At 39.7% G+C, this 18,333-nt stretch overlaps 1 protein-coding gene across 1 annotated transcript in view; it reads left to right on the plus strand.

The window, feature by feature from the left end:
- The first annotated feature begins 354 nt into the window (after window positions 1-354).
- The window catches only part of AFF1 (ALF transcription elongation factor 1), a 146,049-nt gene continuing 128,070 nt past the window's right edge, over window positions 355-18,333 (plus strand). Inside the window, exon 1 of the mRNA XM_060654671.3 lies at window positions 355-974. Coding sequence (XP_060510654.1) covers window positions 958-974 — 17 coding nt within the window. The 5' untranslated portion in view covers window positions 355-957. The remainder of the gene's footprint in view (window positions 975-18,333) is intronic.

Raw genomic sequence — 18,333 nt, forward strand, 5'->3', positions numbered from 1 at the left:
GGACCAAAATGAGTTACTGTTTACTTTGCAATCTGTATGTTGTCCAGAAAAGGCAGGGCGTTTTGTAAATGTTTTCCCAGTGTAATGAAATCAAAACTGAAAGCGAACAAAGTAAAACAAGAGTGCGTTGGTTGCACATTTCCTGACTGCGAGCATTGGAATGATCAAAAGTAGCGAACGTGGTTTACTGCTGTGGTTTTTATTCCTTGCTCACTGCAGCCTCTAGGGGCCCAATATTCAACAAATATTCAAATTGGAGCCGGAGTTCTGAGCGGCCGGGTACTGTGTGTTCCGGCGGTGTGTTTGTACATTGTTAAAACCTGGCAAGAGAGCACCAGCCAAGAGCCGGCAGGCGGGGCTCGGCCACGAACGAGCGAGCGGGGCTGCGTCGGCGCTCGGGCTCGGTGCCCCCGCCCGGCGCAGCCTCCGGCTCGGGCCGGCGGAGCGCCGTGCCCATTTAAGGAGGCGGACCGTACCACGAGAACTTTCTTGACAGGGGTAGTCAGGCGAACTCGGACAACTTTCAGGGAGCCTAAAGAGGCTTTCGTTTCTCTTCTAACGCTGGCCCGGGTTCTAGTGGCGCTCAGGGGGAGCTGTGCGCTGGTGGGCTTTGGTCGTGGGGCTCCTCGGGTTTCCCTTCTCCGAAATCGCCCCGAGGGTCTTCACTTGCTCTCATTTCGGACGCAACATTCCCCGAGCTGGTCCAAAGAGTAGTTCGCCTGCAGAGGCCCCAGTGCCCGGATGTCCATCAGGATTAGTGCGAGCCAATACGCTCGGAGCCCGAGGCTGCGCTGAGGACGCCCGGGCTCGGGAGCAGGTAGTCCCGTAACACCGGGGAGTTTCGCTGGGGAGCTCGTCCCCGCCCGGCCCCGGCAAATGGTGAGCGCGGTGCTGGCAGAAGGGCCGCGGGTGGAAGGCTCCGATGGACAGAAGACCTTGAGCTCTGCAAAGTGAATTATGGCAGCCCAGTCAAGGTAAGCCAGGCTCCGAGAGAAACTTTTTAAATGTGTTAGTGGCTAGGGGAATTGAAGGTTGAGGGCGGGGGGTGGGGGAGGGACGGTTGGGGTGCTGCGAAGACGACCGGCAGGAAGCAGCTTTGTCATTGCTCTCTCATCATTCCCGATGCTGTGGTTCATTACTTAACGTCAGATTAAAAAAAAAAAAAAAACCGTTGGGAGAGCGTACTGGACAATTTCTGCAGAGCGGAGGAGAGGGGTTGAGTTAAAGTTAAAAGTTAAATTTCTTCCGTCTTCCAAAATAATTATTTTCGGAGAAAATAAGTTGTTTGAACTTGCTTACCTTTGCCCAAATTTTCGTTTAGTTTCTTTGTGCACCTCTCTTTGGTTCGCCTGATTTGGGGGGGGGGGGGAGGGGGAGCGCTAGTATTTTTGATCGGAATTTTAGAAGTCAGTAAATGTAAAAACAGTTCGCCTTAGAGAAGGTGGTTGAGAATTTGGCTGGTGAGTGATCGAAAATGTTGCTGCTAAAATGTAGGATTCCTCATAAAACGCACGGCTTGCGAGAATCTGCTGAGTAGGCAAAGACCGGGAACGTACCGGGGTTGGCGAAGGGGAGAGGATAATGAACTGCAGTTGCTGTCAGAGGAGCGCTATTGTAAGGACCTCAAGCTCTGACTTTGCCTGGTTGGTTCCTTTTTTTTTTTTTTTTTTTTTTTTTTTTTTGCAATGAGTGTTAAAGAGTGATAACAAGGCGTTAGTGGTTAGTATACGATTCAGACTGTTGTGTGTGAATTCATTTTAGATGTGACAGCAGTTGGTGCTAAGGGAAGCTTAAAGTTATATTTAAGTTCTTTTCAACTGTTTTACTAGAAAGCAGTTTGGTGTCACATATTTAAAATAATAATAGGGCCCTTCAAGTTGACATTTGTTGTAGTATAGTGATTTGGGGATGTCTTAGGCTAAATACGTTTCGGGTCCCAAAACCCTGGTGTACCACTAAAAGAAATAGATGCTCGAATGCTGACGATTGGGTGAGATGAAATTCAAAATTGTTTCCTAAGAGAACTTTCTAGGAAGAGAAACAACTTCTCTAATGTAGACCACCTCTTGTGTGATATCTGCTGTATATATTTTAACATCTCAACTCAGTGGTTTATTCCCTGCTCCATGTTATTGGTTGTTCTGAGAAAGGGGCTCTTGGATCCAAGTAGTAGGAAAACTTTGATTAGAAACAAAAGTTGCATCTTTGTGTGCTAACCTGTAATGAAAATTAACTGCCAAGGGGGCCCGTGGCATAAAACCTTTGATAAGATACCTTGATCAAAATAATTAAATACTATTCAACAAAACTCCTTCATATAGAGGTGTGATTTGAACTCAGGTGCAAGTGATTTCAATGCCTCTGCTCTTAAGCTAAGAATAAAATAAGATAGTAACTAACTGAACACTGCAGCGTGCCAGGCACAGCTGCTGTAATTGAATTATCTCTTTGATTCTTCTCAGTCACTTAAATAGGTAAGGAGTTTTATTTTTCACATTTGGAGTTAAAGAAACTGAGTCCCGGCCTGCCTGTTTCTTGCCCGAGATCACACAGGTGGAGCAGTGCCTGACTCCTGAGCTGTGCTGCAGATTTGCTTACTTCCAGGATGCTTCTTTAATGGTGAGGTGTGAGGTGTGAAAAGGGATCTGCAAAGCCTTAATATAAGTATACAAAAAGCAATTTCTGCTCAAAGTGCTCTGCTACAAAATGGAAAAATCGGAATTATCGGTCTGGTAGTTCAACTTGTGGGTAATTGAAATAGGAGGACTGCCTGTATTCTGCTCTTCTTCTCTTCCTGGCCTTCAGACGTGCCCTTGAACTAGGAACAAAGCCACAAGGCCATGATGTCTGTTGTTTTCTTAGCCTGCATGATGGGAGTAGATCTCTTAAGTTATAAATATTCATTTTCTTCAGTTACATTTGGAATGTGGTCTACGCTCATTTAGACGTTGTGTTTTGTGGGATAGTAGGTAATTTCTGAGATCCAAAGAGAAGATTGCAGATATTTTTGGATTTCAAGGAAACCTCAAGCTGGGCCACATTGTTCTGAGTAGTGCTAAGAGAAACAGAACCATCACCTCTGATTTATGATCTGGGGCAGTAAAATCTTGTCCATGTGCCACACACAGTATCTGTTTGCTCTTGAAACAATTAGTTTAGATTGTTGGACTCATTGGTCCTCAGGATTCATAGCTCAGTTTGTTCTAACCACAGTCATTTCATTGTGCACTATTTAAAGTAATTTGACTTTTTTTTTCTTCGAAGAGGTAGATGAGAGCTTAGATCAAAATGAATTTTGTGGCACTGACAGGGACTACACGAGAGGACCATGTCACTTTCTTCTCGTTATTTGGCATTGCTTTCAGGTAATATTTTTCATTTGATACTTACGGTTGGTATATGACTAATTTTTTGTGTGACTGAATAGGCTAGGCAGTGTCTTCCTTTTCTATAGTCAGCTCCTTAAGGCAAGACATTGTCTCACATTTTTATTGTCTCCTGCATAAGCTAGAAGAATTTTGAATGAGGAAGAGACTACGTAATTATTTCTTAGCTTGTGAACCTTTATAAATTGAGTTTGTACAGTCCTCTCTCTCATTTTAAAACCTAAAAGGAGCGAAAAACAACAACAACCTAAAACTAGGAAATTGATTATTTTGTTTTGCTTTGTTGTTGATTTCTTCCCCCAGAAGTGGAAGACATCTGTTGAATGAAAGGTCAGTTGCCTAAACTTTAAAAATTAGATTTTGGGTCAGTATTTTGAAAACATGTAATATTTGATTTGAGTATTCAAGTTGTGGAGAAACGCAGTCATTTAGAAATGCAGTACCAGTTGGGGCACCTGGGTGGCTCAGTCGGTTAAGCGTCCAACTTCTGCTCAGGTCATGATCTCGCGGTCTGTGAGTTCGAGCCCCGCGTCAGGCTCTGTGCCGACAGCTCAGAGCCTGGAGCCTGCTTCGGATTCTGTGTCTCCCTCTCTCTCTGGCCCTCCCCCGTTCATGCTCTGTCTCTCTCTGTCTCAAAAATAAACATTTAAAAAAAATTTATAAAAAAATAAAAAGAAATGCAGTACCAGTTCAAGCAGGACATACTGTGCCTCTGCTCTCACTCTCAGATTCGTGTGTGCTTTCTTTGGAACCTTTAAGCACAACAGATACACTGGCTACTTTCTTATGGGAGTTGTAATAAACTTGCCTTCTTTAACTTGAAATAGTTACAGATCCGTGGCTTTAGTTTCCAAATTCTGATCTAAAGCACCGAATGCTTTATAGAAGTGTATATAACCTGGCGTGCCCTCTTTGGATAATAGCAAGCCTGTGATGGGGTAAAGGTGGGTATGGCATCTCAATAGTTTGTAGATCTATACTTTTCCATGAGGATTAACTTACTTTATATTTAGAAGTGTGTTGATGGATAAAACAGGAGGGCTTTGTCTGGTTCCCCATCTCTGCTAACCCCCTCATTGAAGCAATCCTTGAATTCTAGAAAGGAATATATACGTACCTTCAACTACTGCCAGGGATTAACCAGTTTTAAAACGTACCTTGTGCTAAGGGAGAAGCCCTGGTCCACCCCCACCCTGGGAGGGAGGGGAGTGGGGGAGTTGAAATTCTGTAGAAGAACAGCATCTGGTGGTTGAGCACATCTCAGAAGAAAGCACTTTCAGACAATTTGCAAAAGGAAATTAGGGTTAGTCAGTTCTCCCACGGTGTTTTTGTTTTCAATTTGACTGAGGTTAATGTTAATGAAGTTTAAATAATAATAATAATAATAATAATAATAATAATAAAGCAAAGTCAGATTGTTCCCAAGATTATTATGAAGCCGGTTTTTGGTGGATCTCTTTGGTGAGGGAAATTTTCCATTGCAAAAAGCATTGCTCTTAAACTGGTACAGAACCAGTTTTGTTCTGTCTTCTGCCCTCCTCATTTGTGAGCTACCAATTACCTTGGAAGAAAATTCATGAAAGCAAAGAAGCTCTGATTATTAAATATGAGCAGATATCAAAGAAAAATGCTGTGGTATTTTGGGAAGTGCGGTTCAAGGACGTGATTTCAAGAAGGAAATAATTTATGCAGTATTTTGACCCAGCGAATGTCTTCATTTTTTCCTTTGTGACGCCATGGTAAACAGTGTCCTTGACAGGAGAGAAACACAGACAGGTCTCTTAAGTGATTTCCTACTAGTTCATCCTGAGAGCCAGCCGAGCTTCCTGACTCACCAGACTACAGTTTCTTCCAACATAAAGAAGAATTGAGTCATTTTTTTTTCCAGTCAGCTGGTTTATGGGGATGTTCTTTGGCGATATTAACGCACGTGATCTCTCAAGAGATTTAGGGGATTCTTACGGGATAGCATGAAAAGGTGTTTGATAGTTTCTATACTCTTTTGAAAATGGAATTTAGTGAATGCTGCATTGAAGCAATTTAAATGTCACATATTCTCAGGCATGAGAAATGTTCTCTTAGTCACGGATAAGAGGGAAATCTCATTTTGGTGCTGTCGTTCGTTTTGAGCCTCCAAATCTATATATTACCCAGTAGCTGTAAAATGCAGGAAATAAAGCTGAGTATCTTCGTTACTGCTTTGAGGTACAGCATACAACTTGATTGCTTCCAAATATATAAACTTAGTTTTCTATTAGGGAATTTCTCTATTTCATTTGTTTTCCAAGATTGGCATATAAACTCAATTCCAAAAGCTCCTGTCTTTTAAAAGGGAAAGTTCTGTATGTGAGTTGTGGTGGGAACTACAAGCAGTAGCATTTCTGATGATCCCTCCGAACTAGTTGGAAATACAGTCTACATCTTTAGGACAAAGTTTCTTGACTCAGAAGTAAAAATGTAACAAACTTGGATATCATAGTCTCTGTTGCAGTTCAGTTACGTTTTATTGGTATAGGGTGTGTGCATAACTTTTACAGCTTAAATGATTACCTTTTTTACATAAGTGAAAAAAAAATGGGGAGAGAACTAAGGCTGTATTTTTGTTCATTCCTTTTATTATGAGTATACATGTATTCATTTGCTCAAAATAATGCAGTAAGTAGAAGGCACAATAATGTCTTGCTGAAATATAGATGTATCAGGTGGAGTTTAGTATTAGGCCTTAAAGGGAAAAATAAGATTTATAACTTGCCGTGTTAATGCTCTAGAGACCCTAAAGTAAAAATTAACTTCAAAACCATCCCAGTGCTGACTTTCTGTGACTTGGCAGTGATCGGTGTTGAGAATCTTTCCCCTGTGCAAACTTTTCCCTTTTTCTAGCTATGCCTAGTGAGTTAAAGCTTAACCCAATGGCCACAAAGCCAGCAGACTTAATATCCTGGAAGTCTTGTTCTCTGATGAATGTCTGTTTTCTTGTTATGGTTTATTGGCTTTGTTTTTAATTTAACCAGATTGAACTATCAGATTCAAAAGGCTGTTACTCAAGCAGTAATTTTATGTCAGATTTAGTATGGTAAGAGGAATCCCAGTAGCAACATCTTGTCAAAAAGAACGAAAACTAACTGAAGGGGGGAAATCTATAGTGTATTTCGACTGATGCCTAAATTGCCTTTGCTTTGGTGTTAGGTATTATATTTCCAAAGGACACCCACAGTTTGACCACATTGTTAAAAAACTTTTTTTTAATGTTTATTTTTGAGAGAGAGAGAAAGACAGAGTGTGAGTGGGGAGGGGCAGAGAGAGATGGAGACACAGAATCTGAGCTGTCAGCACAGAGCCTGACATGGGGCTCGAACTCACTAGCCATGAGATCATGACCTGAGCCGAAGTTGGACGCATAACTGACTGAGCCACCCAGGTGCCCGACCACGTTCTAAAGGTACGAAGAATTGTTGTTTCTCTTTATTGGCTCATATGATGATGAATACTTGGGAGACCTGCGGGCCACATGGTCCTTTAGGTGGGCTGTAGAGAGTTAAGGATGCAACTCTTGAGTCACTGGCTTGCCTTTATTTTACCCTACAAGATCTTGCTTTCTTTTTCATATTGCTTACTGCTGGGTTGGCAATTAAATAAAAGTAAAAGAATATTTTAGGTGCAACGTGGTCATATTAAGTTCAAGGTTCTCTTTCAAACTTGACACTAGAATCACCGGGTTGGGGGGGGGGGTGGTTGCTAACATGCCGATTCTACTCCTTTTTTCCCCACCCTCAGAGAGTCTCATTAGACAGGTGTAGGGTGGAGCTTGGGTGGGGAGCCCTGCCGGCTCTGAGGCCAGAGGCCCACCCTACTACCCTTTGTGAAATGGAGTCTGTGTGAGAGAGATATATAAAGTATATCATGCAAAAAAAAAAAAAAAATAAATAAAATAAAATAAAATAAATATATATATATATTATACAATGCAATTACATTTTGACTTAATATATACTCACATATCCTCCTCCCCCCCTTGAAATAGACAAGAGATTGGTAGAAAAAGTAAATCTCCATCTCTATTTATATATATATTACAAACTGTATGTGCTAAAGTATCCAGATGCACCTAAATTTAAAAAATAAAAGGAAAAGGAAGGCATCAAGAAGTAATGCCCAATTTGATCATGCAGCACTTTCCCAAGAATTGTTTCTTTTCAAGGACCTAAATATTTAATTTACCCTTTCCTATCCATTCTGGGCTCCTTCCCAAAACTACTAACTCGCATTCTGACACACACACACCCCAGTTTATCAGGTGGCAGTTGTTTTTGTTCCCAGAGAAAAGTTACAACTGTGAATTGGTCAATTATATCCAAACTCCATGAAACTAAAAGGTGGTGGTGTTTTGTTTTTGTTTTTTAAACAAAATACTGTCTGTGTCCACTGTTGTTGAACAAATAATGTTCAGTAAAAATTTTAAGTGAGACTCCTACTGGGAAGTAAATGTTCAAATTATAGCAGATGTCAATTCCTGTAACAAAATTCAGGAAACACTTTCTGGTATGTGGGTGTTGTAACTCTTCAGTTCTTGGAACTTTCCTTCAGGAAACTGTCCTGTCAAAAGCAGAGCAGTTGATAAAATATGTAGCACAATTCACAAACGGTGTTGTGCAGTGTAATTAAATTTTGATTTGGTGCATATGTTTTTGCGGTCATGATAGAGCCGAGACTGACGTGACATTCATCCCGGACAATGTGCATCTGGATAACTTGTTAAATCGATCCCCTCATTCTCATTGCCTTAAAAATGCAGGTGTATCTGATTTACTCTGGATGTGAATTTTTGGTAAGTGGTAGAATTAACCAGGCCCCATTGCTTCATATAAAAGAATGAAACATGTTTCCTACTTAGTTTTGTGTAGAAATTACATATTTTTGTCTCCTGGTCGATAAACTGATATTTTACTGTAGACATTTTTAAGTAAGATGGCCTACCTAGTCAGTTGGTAGCTTTAGCTGTCATGAGTTCATGAAATTATGCTGTGTGTGTGTGTTTAAAGGCAAACAGAACCTCTTGAATTAATATGCTGAATATTAAATACTTCTAAAAGTTTGTTAAAAGGGGATATTTAGTGGTACAAAATTCTGGACGGTAACACGTAGCTAACACTCTCTCTCTCTTTCTCTTTAAGTAATGTTGACCTGCAATTGCACTTTTAGAAATTATGTTTTTCTGTTATTTTATGGTCTGTGTATCTCTCTTTCCCCCCCTCACTTCCCTTTTAGAGTTAAACCATACTTGTGCTAACTCTCCATTTTAAAAAGCTGTGTAAATATAAACTTTGTACCACATGGAAGAAATTAGGCAGCTACATTTACTGACATTAGCATAGTAAAAAGATAGAATGGAACCCAGTGTGTTACATTTGTTTCCAAAACCAAGTTCTAGCTGAAAGTGTTGTAAAGAATACAGAGATGAGTATTGTCTGCTTGTCACTTGATTTTAGTAAAATCGAGAGTAAACCAATTAAACACAGTTTTTTAAAGTGGGAACTGTGCCCAGAAGACAAAAAGCCCTAGATTGGAAGTTATAAAAGATTGAATTTGGTAGTTTCTATCTTTTTGTTGATAGTGTGGGGTTTTTATATTAAAACTCATGATAGGTGCCTTATTTTATTATTTTTTTAATGTTTATTTATATTTGAGAGAGAGTGCGTGAGAGACAAGGCGCAAGCAGGGGAGGGGCAGAGAGAGAGGGAGACACAGAATCCAAAGCAGGTTCTAGGCTCTGAGCTGTCAGCACAGAGCCCGAAGCAGGGCTCGAACTCACAAGCCATGAGATCATGACCTGAGCTGAAGTCCAACCGATGGCGCCACACAGACACCCCAACAGGTGCCTTATTCTTACAAATAGCGTCATATTTTTCTTATTTTAACAGTCATGTTTTTCTAAGGATAAAGTGAAAATCATTAGATTTACTCACTGTGGACTTTAGTTTGTAGGCTTTGAAAAAATCATGACAATTCTCATAAGCCTAGAATAAAACTTGGTTTCTTCCTGAGGTCACCCATATTCTGTGGTGATATCCCTCTAAGGTGTTGGTATTATCCATTATATTAAAGAGTGAAGTGGAAACTTTACTCCTACTTCTTTTTTTGGTATCTTGGCAAATGACTTTTTTTTTTTTTTTTTTTTTTTTGGCAGGGTGGGAGGGGAGCAGATTGCTTTAATCAAGATACAGTCACTATCACCCAGATCTTTCATCTCTTTTGTGACTTCTCATTTTATCATTTTTTCCCTCAACCCAAGTTTTTTCTTTTTCTTTACAACTTTGTAGTATATTTTACATATCCTAAGAGTTGTCCATTTCAAGTGTGCAACTCAATGATTTCACTTTATTATGTTTACCTTCTTAAGTGGTACAGCCATCTTTTTTATAAATCTTTTTTAGGACATTTTATCTCCCCAATAAGATCCCTCATGTCCATTTACAGGTAATCCATGTTCCTAGCTCCTTGCTAAATCTTTCTGTGTGTAAATTTGCCTTTTTGTCATTACTTCACCTACATGGAACTTTGAGGTTTTTTACATCTGGCTCTTTGCACTCGTGTAATTTTTTTGAGATTCATCTGTGACATAGCATATGTCAGCTTTGTCCTTGTAATTACCAAATAGTATTCTGCTGTCTGAGTATGATAGACTGGTTGTTTCATGTGTGTTCACAGGGGAGTGGCTATTACAAATAATGCTCCTGTGAACATTTGCGTGCAAGTCTTTGTGTAGACATACATTTTCCTTTTGCTTGGTTAGATACCAAAGAGTAGATTTGCTGGGTCCTTAGGATAGTTTTATGCCTTACTTCCTTTTTTTTTTTTTTTTTTTTTTTTTTTTAATGTTTGTTTATTTTTGAGAGAGAGAGAGAGAAAGAGAGTGCGAGCCGGGGAGGGGCAGAGAGAGAGGGAGACACAGAATCTGAAGCAGGCTTCAGGCTCTGAGTTGTCAGCACAGAGCCTGATGCGGGGCTCGAACCCATGAACTGTGAGATCATGACCTGAGCCAAAGTTGAATGCTTGACTGACTGAGCCATCCAGGCACCCCTATACCTTACTTTTTTGAGAAACCACTGAACTGTTTTCCAAACTGTATGTCCATCCTAACCCATGTTTAAACTGATCTAGTTCAGTTTCTTGCAAGTTATTTTACTGTCTTTGTAGTCAACTGGGCTGTGGAACTGGTGGTTCTGAGATCTGATCAATTTTGCATTTGAATGTTAAAAAATAATGTGTTTTAAATACATATGGCTAAAACACAACTGTTTTTTTCATAGAAGATACTATGAAGATTTCTAAAATTGGTCAGACTTTGTGATGAAGAAGCTTACATCAAGAAGTATTTAAAGAAAGTCAAATTAACATTTAAAATATCAATGCATGCTTTTGTCAAAATTGCAAGTGAAACTTCCAACACACAACTTATGAACCCATCAAATCGATATATATGTATACATATATATATGTGTATATATATATTCTATTTTTCAGAACTGCTAAACAGCCCTAGAAATTGTCATTTAGATGTGTTTTTAGTAAAAAAACTTTCAGGCAAATTTTAGCTGTTCTCATTAGCTACAGTCTTGAATTTGTGCAAAGATATGTTATCTGAGTGGAGCTTCTGGAAATTATCTTTAAAACTGGGGTTTTGCTAGAGGAAGGTGGTGACCATATTCCCCCAATTGGTAGTATGTTCCAAACTTCAGGAAAAGGTGGATCTGCTTTATGAACAAGAATACTTCGTGAAGTGCTCTGAAATTATCTGTGGGTGTATGTGTGATGGTAGTGAGAGTGAATCCCCTTTTGAGCACTCCTGTTGCTATTCTGTAAAGGAGCTGTGAGGCCACACTTAGTTGTCTCCTACATGGCTGCCTTTAACAAGTCTGCCCATGCGCTTTCAGCTTTGGGGCCTCAGAACATTGTGGCATGTGACTGGAATTCACTGTTTCTGGGTATTAATTTATCTACTTAAAGATTATATCAGCATTAATAGCTTTATGACTGTGGCCAATTCACATACATGAACAGTGCTTTTAATATTATCCATATCATGTATTGACGAATGCCTTGTTGCTCACTGAGAGCCAGCCACTGTGTGTGCAGGTCTCTAAGCTGGTTCATGTGGGGAGCTGTCTCCCCACATGGAGAGGAGCTCATAGTTGGTTGTGGGGGTGGGGGACAGAAAATCAGCAAACAAAACTGGCCAATGAAACAGTCGCAAACTGTTACAGCACCATGACAAAAAACAAATGGGGGTGTCGTGACAGAGAATAATGGAATGTGGGGGACTTTGTCAGCCACAAGGACCTCTGGTAGAGTTGACTGAAGCAGAGAAAAATCAAGTCATGATATATGTTAGAACTGCGATTTCAGAATGTACATGGAAATAAGTGATAGTGGAAAGAATGGCATTTTTTAAACAGGGCAGATAGGATTTTAGGAAACACTGTCATGTGGCAGTTTCTTAAAATAAAAATTGTTTTTGTGGATTAATTCGACCAAAACTCAGTCCTGTGTTTTTTGTTTTTGTTTTTTAATACAGATAAAATGAGCTTCATAACATAACATGAGCTTTTAAAATAGAGACTGTTTTCTAAGAGTTTGCCTTAATTGGTGCATAAATATAAACAAGTTAAACATGCAGAAAATAAATTTGAGAGGACATCTTTCTTAGTTTGGAAAGCCATCAAGTAAGAGATGTGATAGAATTAGAGAAGTCCCAGCTCAGGGAGTACAGTCATAAGGAGGTGAAGATTTAGACAGTAAAGAGGATGTTTAGCCTGGCTATTAAATACAAAGGTTAATTTACAAAGCAACCTTTTATGCTTGTGAAAGACTGCCATAGGAAGTGTGGTGAAAGATGGCTTGCACTTCTGCCAAAAACAGACCTTGAATTAATAAATTATATATGTTAAGGGGTTTAAGGAAAGCCCAGCAACGAACTTCTCATTGAAGATAATTAAACATGAAAATATAGTGGAAGGTGGAGTTCTTTTAGTCTATTGAGAAATAGGAAATAGATAATCTCTACCTTGGATATTTTAGGAAGTAGCAGATGGTTTGAGTACCTTTTTCTCAAGGGATTTTGTGGCTTCTTGAAAAAATGTTATCACAACAAACTGCTAGAGGAACTGAAAGTTCTTATGCTCTGCATGCATCACAGCTATGTTTAATTATATAAAGTTACTCTAAGGATCCTGCATTCAGTGTCACCTCATCTCTTTTGTACCTCTATTTACAGTTATTTTCAAATAAATATAGTTAGTCATGGACCTTTTGTGGCCTAATAGATGATAAGTCCATGAATGTGAACATAGATGTATATTCTCTATTTTCAGGGTCCAGAGTCGAATGTGGGTTTGTACATTAGACCTGTCTTGCCTTATTTCTATATTCATTTTTTTAAAGTTTACTTTTTGGGAGAGACAGAACATGAGCAGGGGAGCAGCAGAGAGAGAGAGAGAGAGAGAGAGAGAGAGAGAGAGAGAGAGAAAGAAAGAAAGAAAGAAAGAGAGAGAGAGAGAGAAAGAAAGAAAGAAAGAGAAAGAAAGAAAGAAAGAAAGAAAGAAAGAATGAATGAATCCCAGGCAGGCTTGGGGCTCAAACTCCTGAAACCGGGAGATCATGACCTGAGCCAAAATCAAGAGTCGGACGGACGCTTAACCGACTGTGCCACCCAGGCACCCCTTATTTTTGTATTCTTATTTTATCCATTCTGTGGACTAAGAGATGAATAAGTCACAATTAATGAGCTTCTATTTCTCCTAATAATCTTCTGAAGTTTTTGCTTTGTGAATTTTTTTAAATTTTTAAAAAATTATTTATTTAACATTTATTTACTTTTGAGAGGCAGGGAGGGGCAGAGAGAAAGGGAGACCCAGACTCCAAAGCAGGCTTCAGGCTCCAAGCTGTCAGCACAGAGCCCGACACGGGGCTCGAGGGGCTTGAACTCACGAACTGTGGATCATGACCTGAGCCGAAGTCAGACGCTTAACTGACTGAGCATCAGGACCCCTGCTTTGTGAATGTTGATGCAATGTTTTTGATGCATAGACACTCATAATTGTTATGTCTTCATTTTAAGTTGTCCTCTTGAAGGTATTAAAGTATTTTTGTAGAAGGTTTCTTTGAGTGTTGGTGATAAATTTTTTAAAAAGCTGTGTCTTTACATCTTTTATCCATGTGGATTTTATTTTGGCTTAAGGAGTGTGGGTTCTGGATCCCCCTGTTCTCTCCCCTCAAAAGGAGCTATTCTATTCTCTCTATTCAAGAGCCATTGTCAGACTCCATCACTATACCTAACTTGTCCTGCTTTTGGTATTTTCACAGATATTTTTCAAGAGCAGCTTGAGTATTTTGTTTAAAAAAAAAAAAAAAGTGTGTGGCCTTTTAATAGGATAATTTCCTATAAAAACCTCATCCTGTTTTTCAGAAGCATTAAAGTTTTAGACAGGATTACTGTCTAAATTTGCAGATTTTCATGGAATGGAAAAGAGTAGGTTTGAGTGCCAGGGACTCCTGAATCACTGGACAGACACCGCTTGTTTATCTTGGACACATTTGGGAAATCTTGTTTGCCTCAGTTTCTTCAGGAGGAAGTAAAAATGTACGTTTGCTCTTGTCCCGAATGAGCGTGTTGTTAATCTAACTCTCTAAGGGGAATCCTATTTCTGTGAGTGACTACATAGGACTTTAGGCAGGAGGAGGATTTTATGGTCTCTGTATTGCTGTAGAGGGGATCTTACTTTCCTGTTTTGTTTTTAAACTTACTCTAATTTTTTTTTAATTTTTAAGATAATTTTATTATTATTATTGTTATTTCTTTAGATAGAGTGTGTGCGAGTTGGGGGAGAGGAGCAGGAGGGAAAGAGAATCCCAGGCAAGCTCCACCATCAGGGTTCAGTCCCACAGCCCTGGGATCCTGACCTGAGCCTAAATTAAGAATCAGATGCTCAATTGACTGAGCTACCCAGGCAGCCTCCCCCCCCCATCCCCACTTGTAAACATTTTATTTTAAGTAATCTCTGCACCCAACGTGGGGTTTGAATTCACAAACACGAGATCAAGAGTTGCATGGCCTTCCAACTGAGCCCTCTACGTGTCCTGAGAAGTTTTCACTTTCTAGCAGACTTTTTTCATTCACGTTTCCTTGACTGTAATAGATATAATTTCTACTTTTTGAAATACTCTGTATTTCAGTAGTTCAGTAAAACAAAAGAATATATTAAACTTAATTGTAATTAAAATGAAAGAGAAACATTTTCGTAATTTTTAACAGCTTGACCAAACATTTTCTTCTGTTCCTTTTCTACTTTTTCTTTATATGTTAAATGTTACCGCACTTTGAATCATTCTTGGTATATATTTGGTAGGTGATGTGCTCAATGTATAGGGGGAAAGGTGAGGTGGGGGTTACTTGAGGCAGTTGTGGTTTTTTTTGTTTTTTTGTTTTTTTAGATTTTCATTTTGTCTTAAATTTGAAGAGGAACATAAGACTTTGAGATCTTTTTTATGCCTGGAAATGCAATGGTAAGAATACATTTTTAAAAGTCAAAAAGTTAATATTGCCCAAAGCAAGGTGTTGTTTTTTTATACATTGCACTAGAAACCAAGGTGGTAACAGATAATAACACACTTCCACAGATAGATGTTATGTGATTCATGATGCTGGGTATGGAAACTATACTGAGTACCATATTTATGAACTTCACTCATTCTTATTTTATCTGTCTATATTTTAGCGCATGAGTGTGCAAGAGGAGGGGCGGAGGGAGGGAGGGAGGGAGGGAGGGAGAGAGAGAGAGAGAGAGAGAGAGAGAAAACCTTAAACAGACTCCATGCTCAATGTGGAGCCCGACACCAGGCTCATGACCTGAGCTGAAACCAGGAGTTTCAACCAACTGAGCCACCCCGACACCTCTCATTCATATTTATGTATAAGACTGTCATAGTTGAAGAACAACGTATAACTCAGAAACTGCTATAAATTGAAGACCTCTTCTAGTATTTTTTCCTTTGTATTCATACACGCAGGTATATGTACATCATGCTCACACAGAAACACAAACGTTGCTTCAGTGGTAGAAGCTGGAATCAGAATGCAGACAAATGATTTTTTTTTTCCTTGTGCTTTTAAATATTAGCTTAAAATTAGCTGATGAAAAATTTCATTTGTTTTGTTTTTAAAATTGATAAGGAAATAGATTTTTGGCAATTGTCTTTAACTTTGTAAATTTTAATCTAATTGTTTAAATTATCAGGAATAGAAATTTTAGATCTTATATTTTTATTGAATTCCTTTAAAAATTGTGCCCAAACTGTAGGACAGCAAGAGCCACCAAAATTATTCATTTTGTTTTTGAGAGAAACGTTTCTGATTTAGTTCAAAAATCATTTCTTTCACTGTTTTCATAGTTGACTTGCTAGTAAGAGTGGATGTTATTTCAGTAGATGTTGGAAATTTAAGAAGAAAACCTGCACGGTTTCCTATTTACAAACTGCTTTTTCTTCTAGAAATGGGTTTGGAGCACAGAAGATATTTTGCAGAAGCAGCTACGAAAATCATGTGATGAAGGTTAGGCCCAAGGCTGAACCCAGAGTGTTTCTTCACTTATGGTGCCAAAATGTCAAACATGTGGTACAATAATGGAAAACAGCGGTTTTGATTAAACAAAGCATACAAACCATGCTTGAGTAAGACAGCTTACCTTCTGCCTAAGTTGGTTCTTTTGGTGGGAGAGAGGAGTGCTCTAAGGGATCCTTAGGCTTAATAGGAACAAAATATGAGCAAAATGAATTCTTTTCGGAGTATTTGTTGGCAAACTTGAGTACTTTGAAGTACAGACATTGTGTATCATTTTAGTATATGATAATAGCAATCATTTGTGCATTGTTATATTCCAAGTCAGAAATTTGCATATCTGGTATCACTGAATCTATAGCAGAAATTATCACTCTGAGTGTACAGGTGAAGAACTGAGACTCCTGGAGATTGGATTTGACTCTCAGTGATTGACCAATAAGGGTTACACAGCCTCTGCTAATCTACTCTAGACTTTTATGTAAATGTTGTTTTTGTCCTTCACACACGTATCTATGTGGTCAGTGCTCCTTGGTATACTAATGGAGCAAAGGAAGGATGGAGAAAATGGAACGTGATTGTGTGTGCGTGCCTGTTACCTGAAGTGTATGAAACAGGAAAAGGGAACGAGATGAGAGTAGGGAAGCATGGTATGTGTAAAATTCCTTGCAGAGTGAAGACATGTACAGAAGAAATGTGAGGTCAGTGTTCCCTAATGCCCAGCACTGGGAAGTGCCTTCCCCCCACAACTTGGTTACCACATGGGGAATTAAGGAGAGATGATACAACTGTTTGAAGTTGTGGTTATTTTTAACTCAGGGAACTCCTGTGATATTTGGAAAGGGAGATTTATGTGGGGTGGAACTTCTCTGGGTAAAAGATGTCAAATCCCTTGTACCCCTCATCCTCTTTCAGGATGCTCCTTCCTTATAAGAAACTCATTTTGGAATGAAAGTCATCCTCTGCCTCTTCCTGTTTAGTGTGAAATGTGTAAACCCCTTTGCCTCTCTGGCAGGACACCGCACTTTACATTCTATCTTTGGATTCTCCTTTTTTTCTTCTGTTCTCTTACCCTGCTTCACACGCTGTCAGCTCTAGGGACCATCGTATTGTTTTCAGTATTGAATTACCTTACTTTCTCCTTGGGGAGATGGGTGGGAGGAGCATAGAAAGAATAGGTGAGAGGACAGCCAAGGCCCGTGCTGCTTTGCCAAGCACTTGAACTGCAGCCGAATATACTTATTAGTAATAGCTCACAGGTATCAAATACTTTAGCCAGGCACTGGACTAAGCACTGTGTATGTATTAGTTAATTTAAATCTTACAACCGTCCTAAACCTTTTGGTACAATTAGAGCTTAGAGTTTGTGACTTACCCTGTTGGCCATAGCTAGTAGTGATAGAGTCTCGAAGGTGCCTTTCACAAATATAGCTATTAGGAAATGTTTCCCATGTCTGTTTTCAGTGTGCTGCAATGTGGTGGCTGTTGTCTCAGTAGAAAACTAACACTGTGACATGGAGAATATCTCTCGTTATCTACAGCATTGGCTCTCAATATGGGGGAGGCAGGGAAAAGAGGAGAAGGTTATTTTACCCCCACCCTAAGCACAGGGATATTTGGCAAAGCTTAGAAGTATATTTGATTGTCACAGCTGGGAGGAGAGTGTGCACTGTCACCTAAGATGGAGGCCAAGGACCCTGCTAAGCATTTACAATGCACAGGACAGCCCTGACACAAATAATTATTTGGTTCAAAATGTCAATAGTGCCATAGTTGAGAAGTGCCCTGCTCTGCTGGTTCCCCCTGGTTCATAGGTTTGGGGGTGTTTGTGCTCCAGACAACATCAGTACATCATAACCAGACTCCTGCTCAGCCAGTGCTGACTCTGTGTTAGTCATTTGGACTGTTAGTTTAGACACAACATGTGCAGGATGCTGCTGGGCACCGTGTGGATAACACAGCCCATAGGAAAGGGAAAAATGGAAGTGTGGTGGGGAGGAAAGGGTTTGTCGAAGCAGAGGGGACGTGGGGTGGGGAAAGGCTTGGATAGGTATAAGCTGCAAAACTGGAAAGTGTAAAACCTGAGCGGGACAAAGCACAGCTGGAGGTGCATCTGGGGTCGTTTTCAGATTTCCCCTTTCTTACTCACCTGAGTGCTTTCCCTTTACTCTGTATTGTAAGCCATTAGCTCACTTAAACCTCGCATTAATTTTAGGGAATTGGCACCATTATTATCTCTACTTTTTTAAGCAGGCCGACATTCCTGTTAAATGACTTGACCCGAAGGACAGGACGAAGGACGAAGGACGCTGCTAGAAAGTTGCAGAGCCCGAGTTT

The sequence above is a fragment of the Panthera onca genome, chromosome B1 (genome assembly GCF_046562875.1).
Source record: "Panthera onca isolate mPanOnc1 chromosome B1, mPanOnc1 haplotype 2, whole genome shotgun sequence".
Lineage (NCBI taxonomy): Eukaryota > Metazoa > Chordata > Mammalia > Carnivora > Felidae > Panthera > Panthera onca.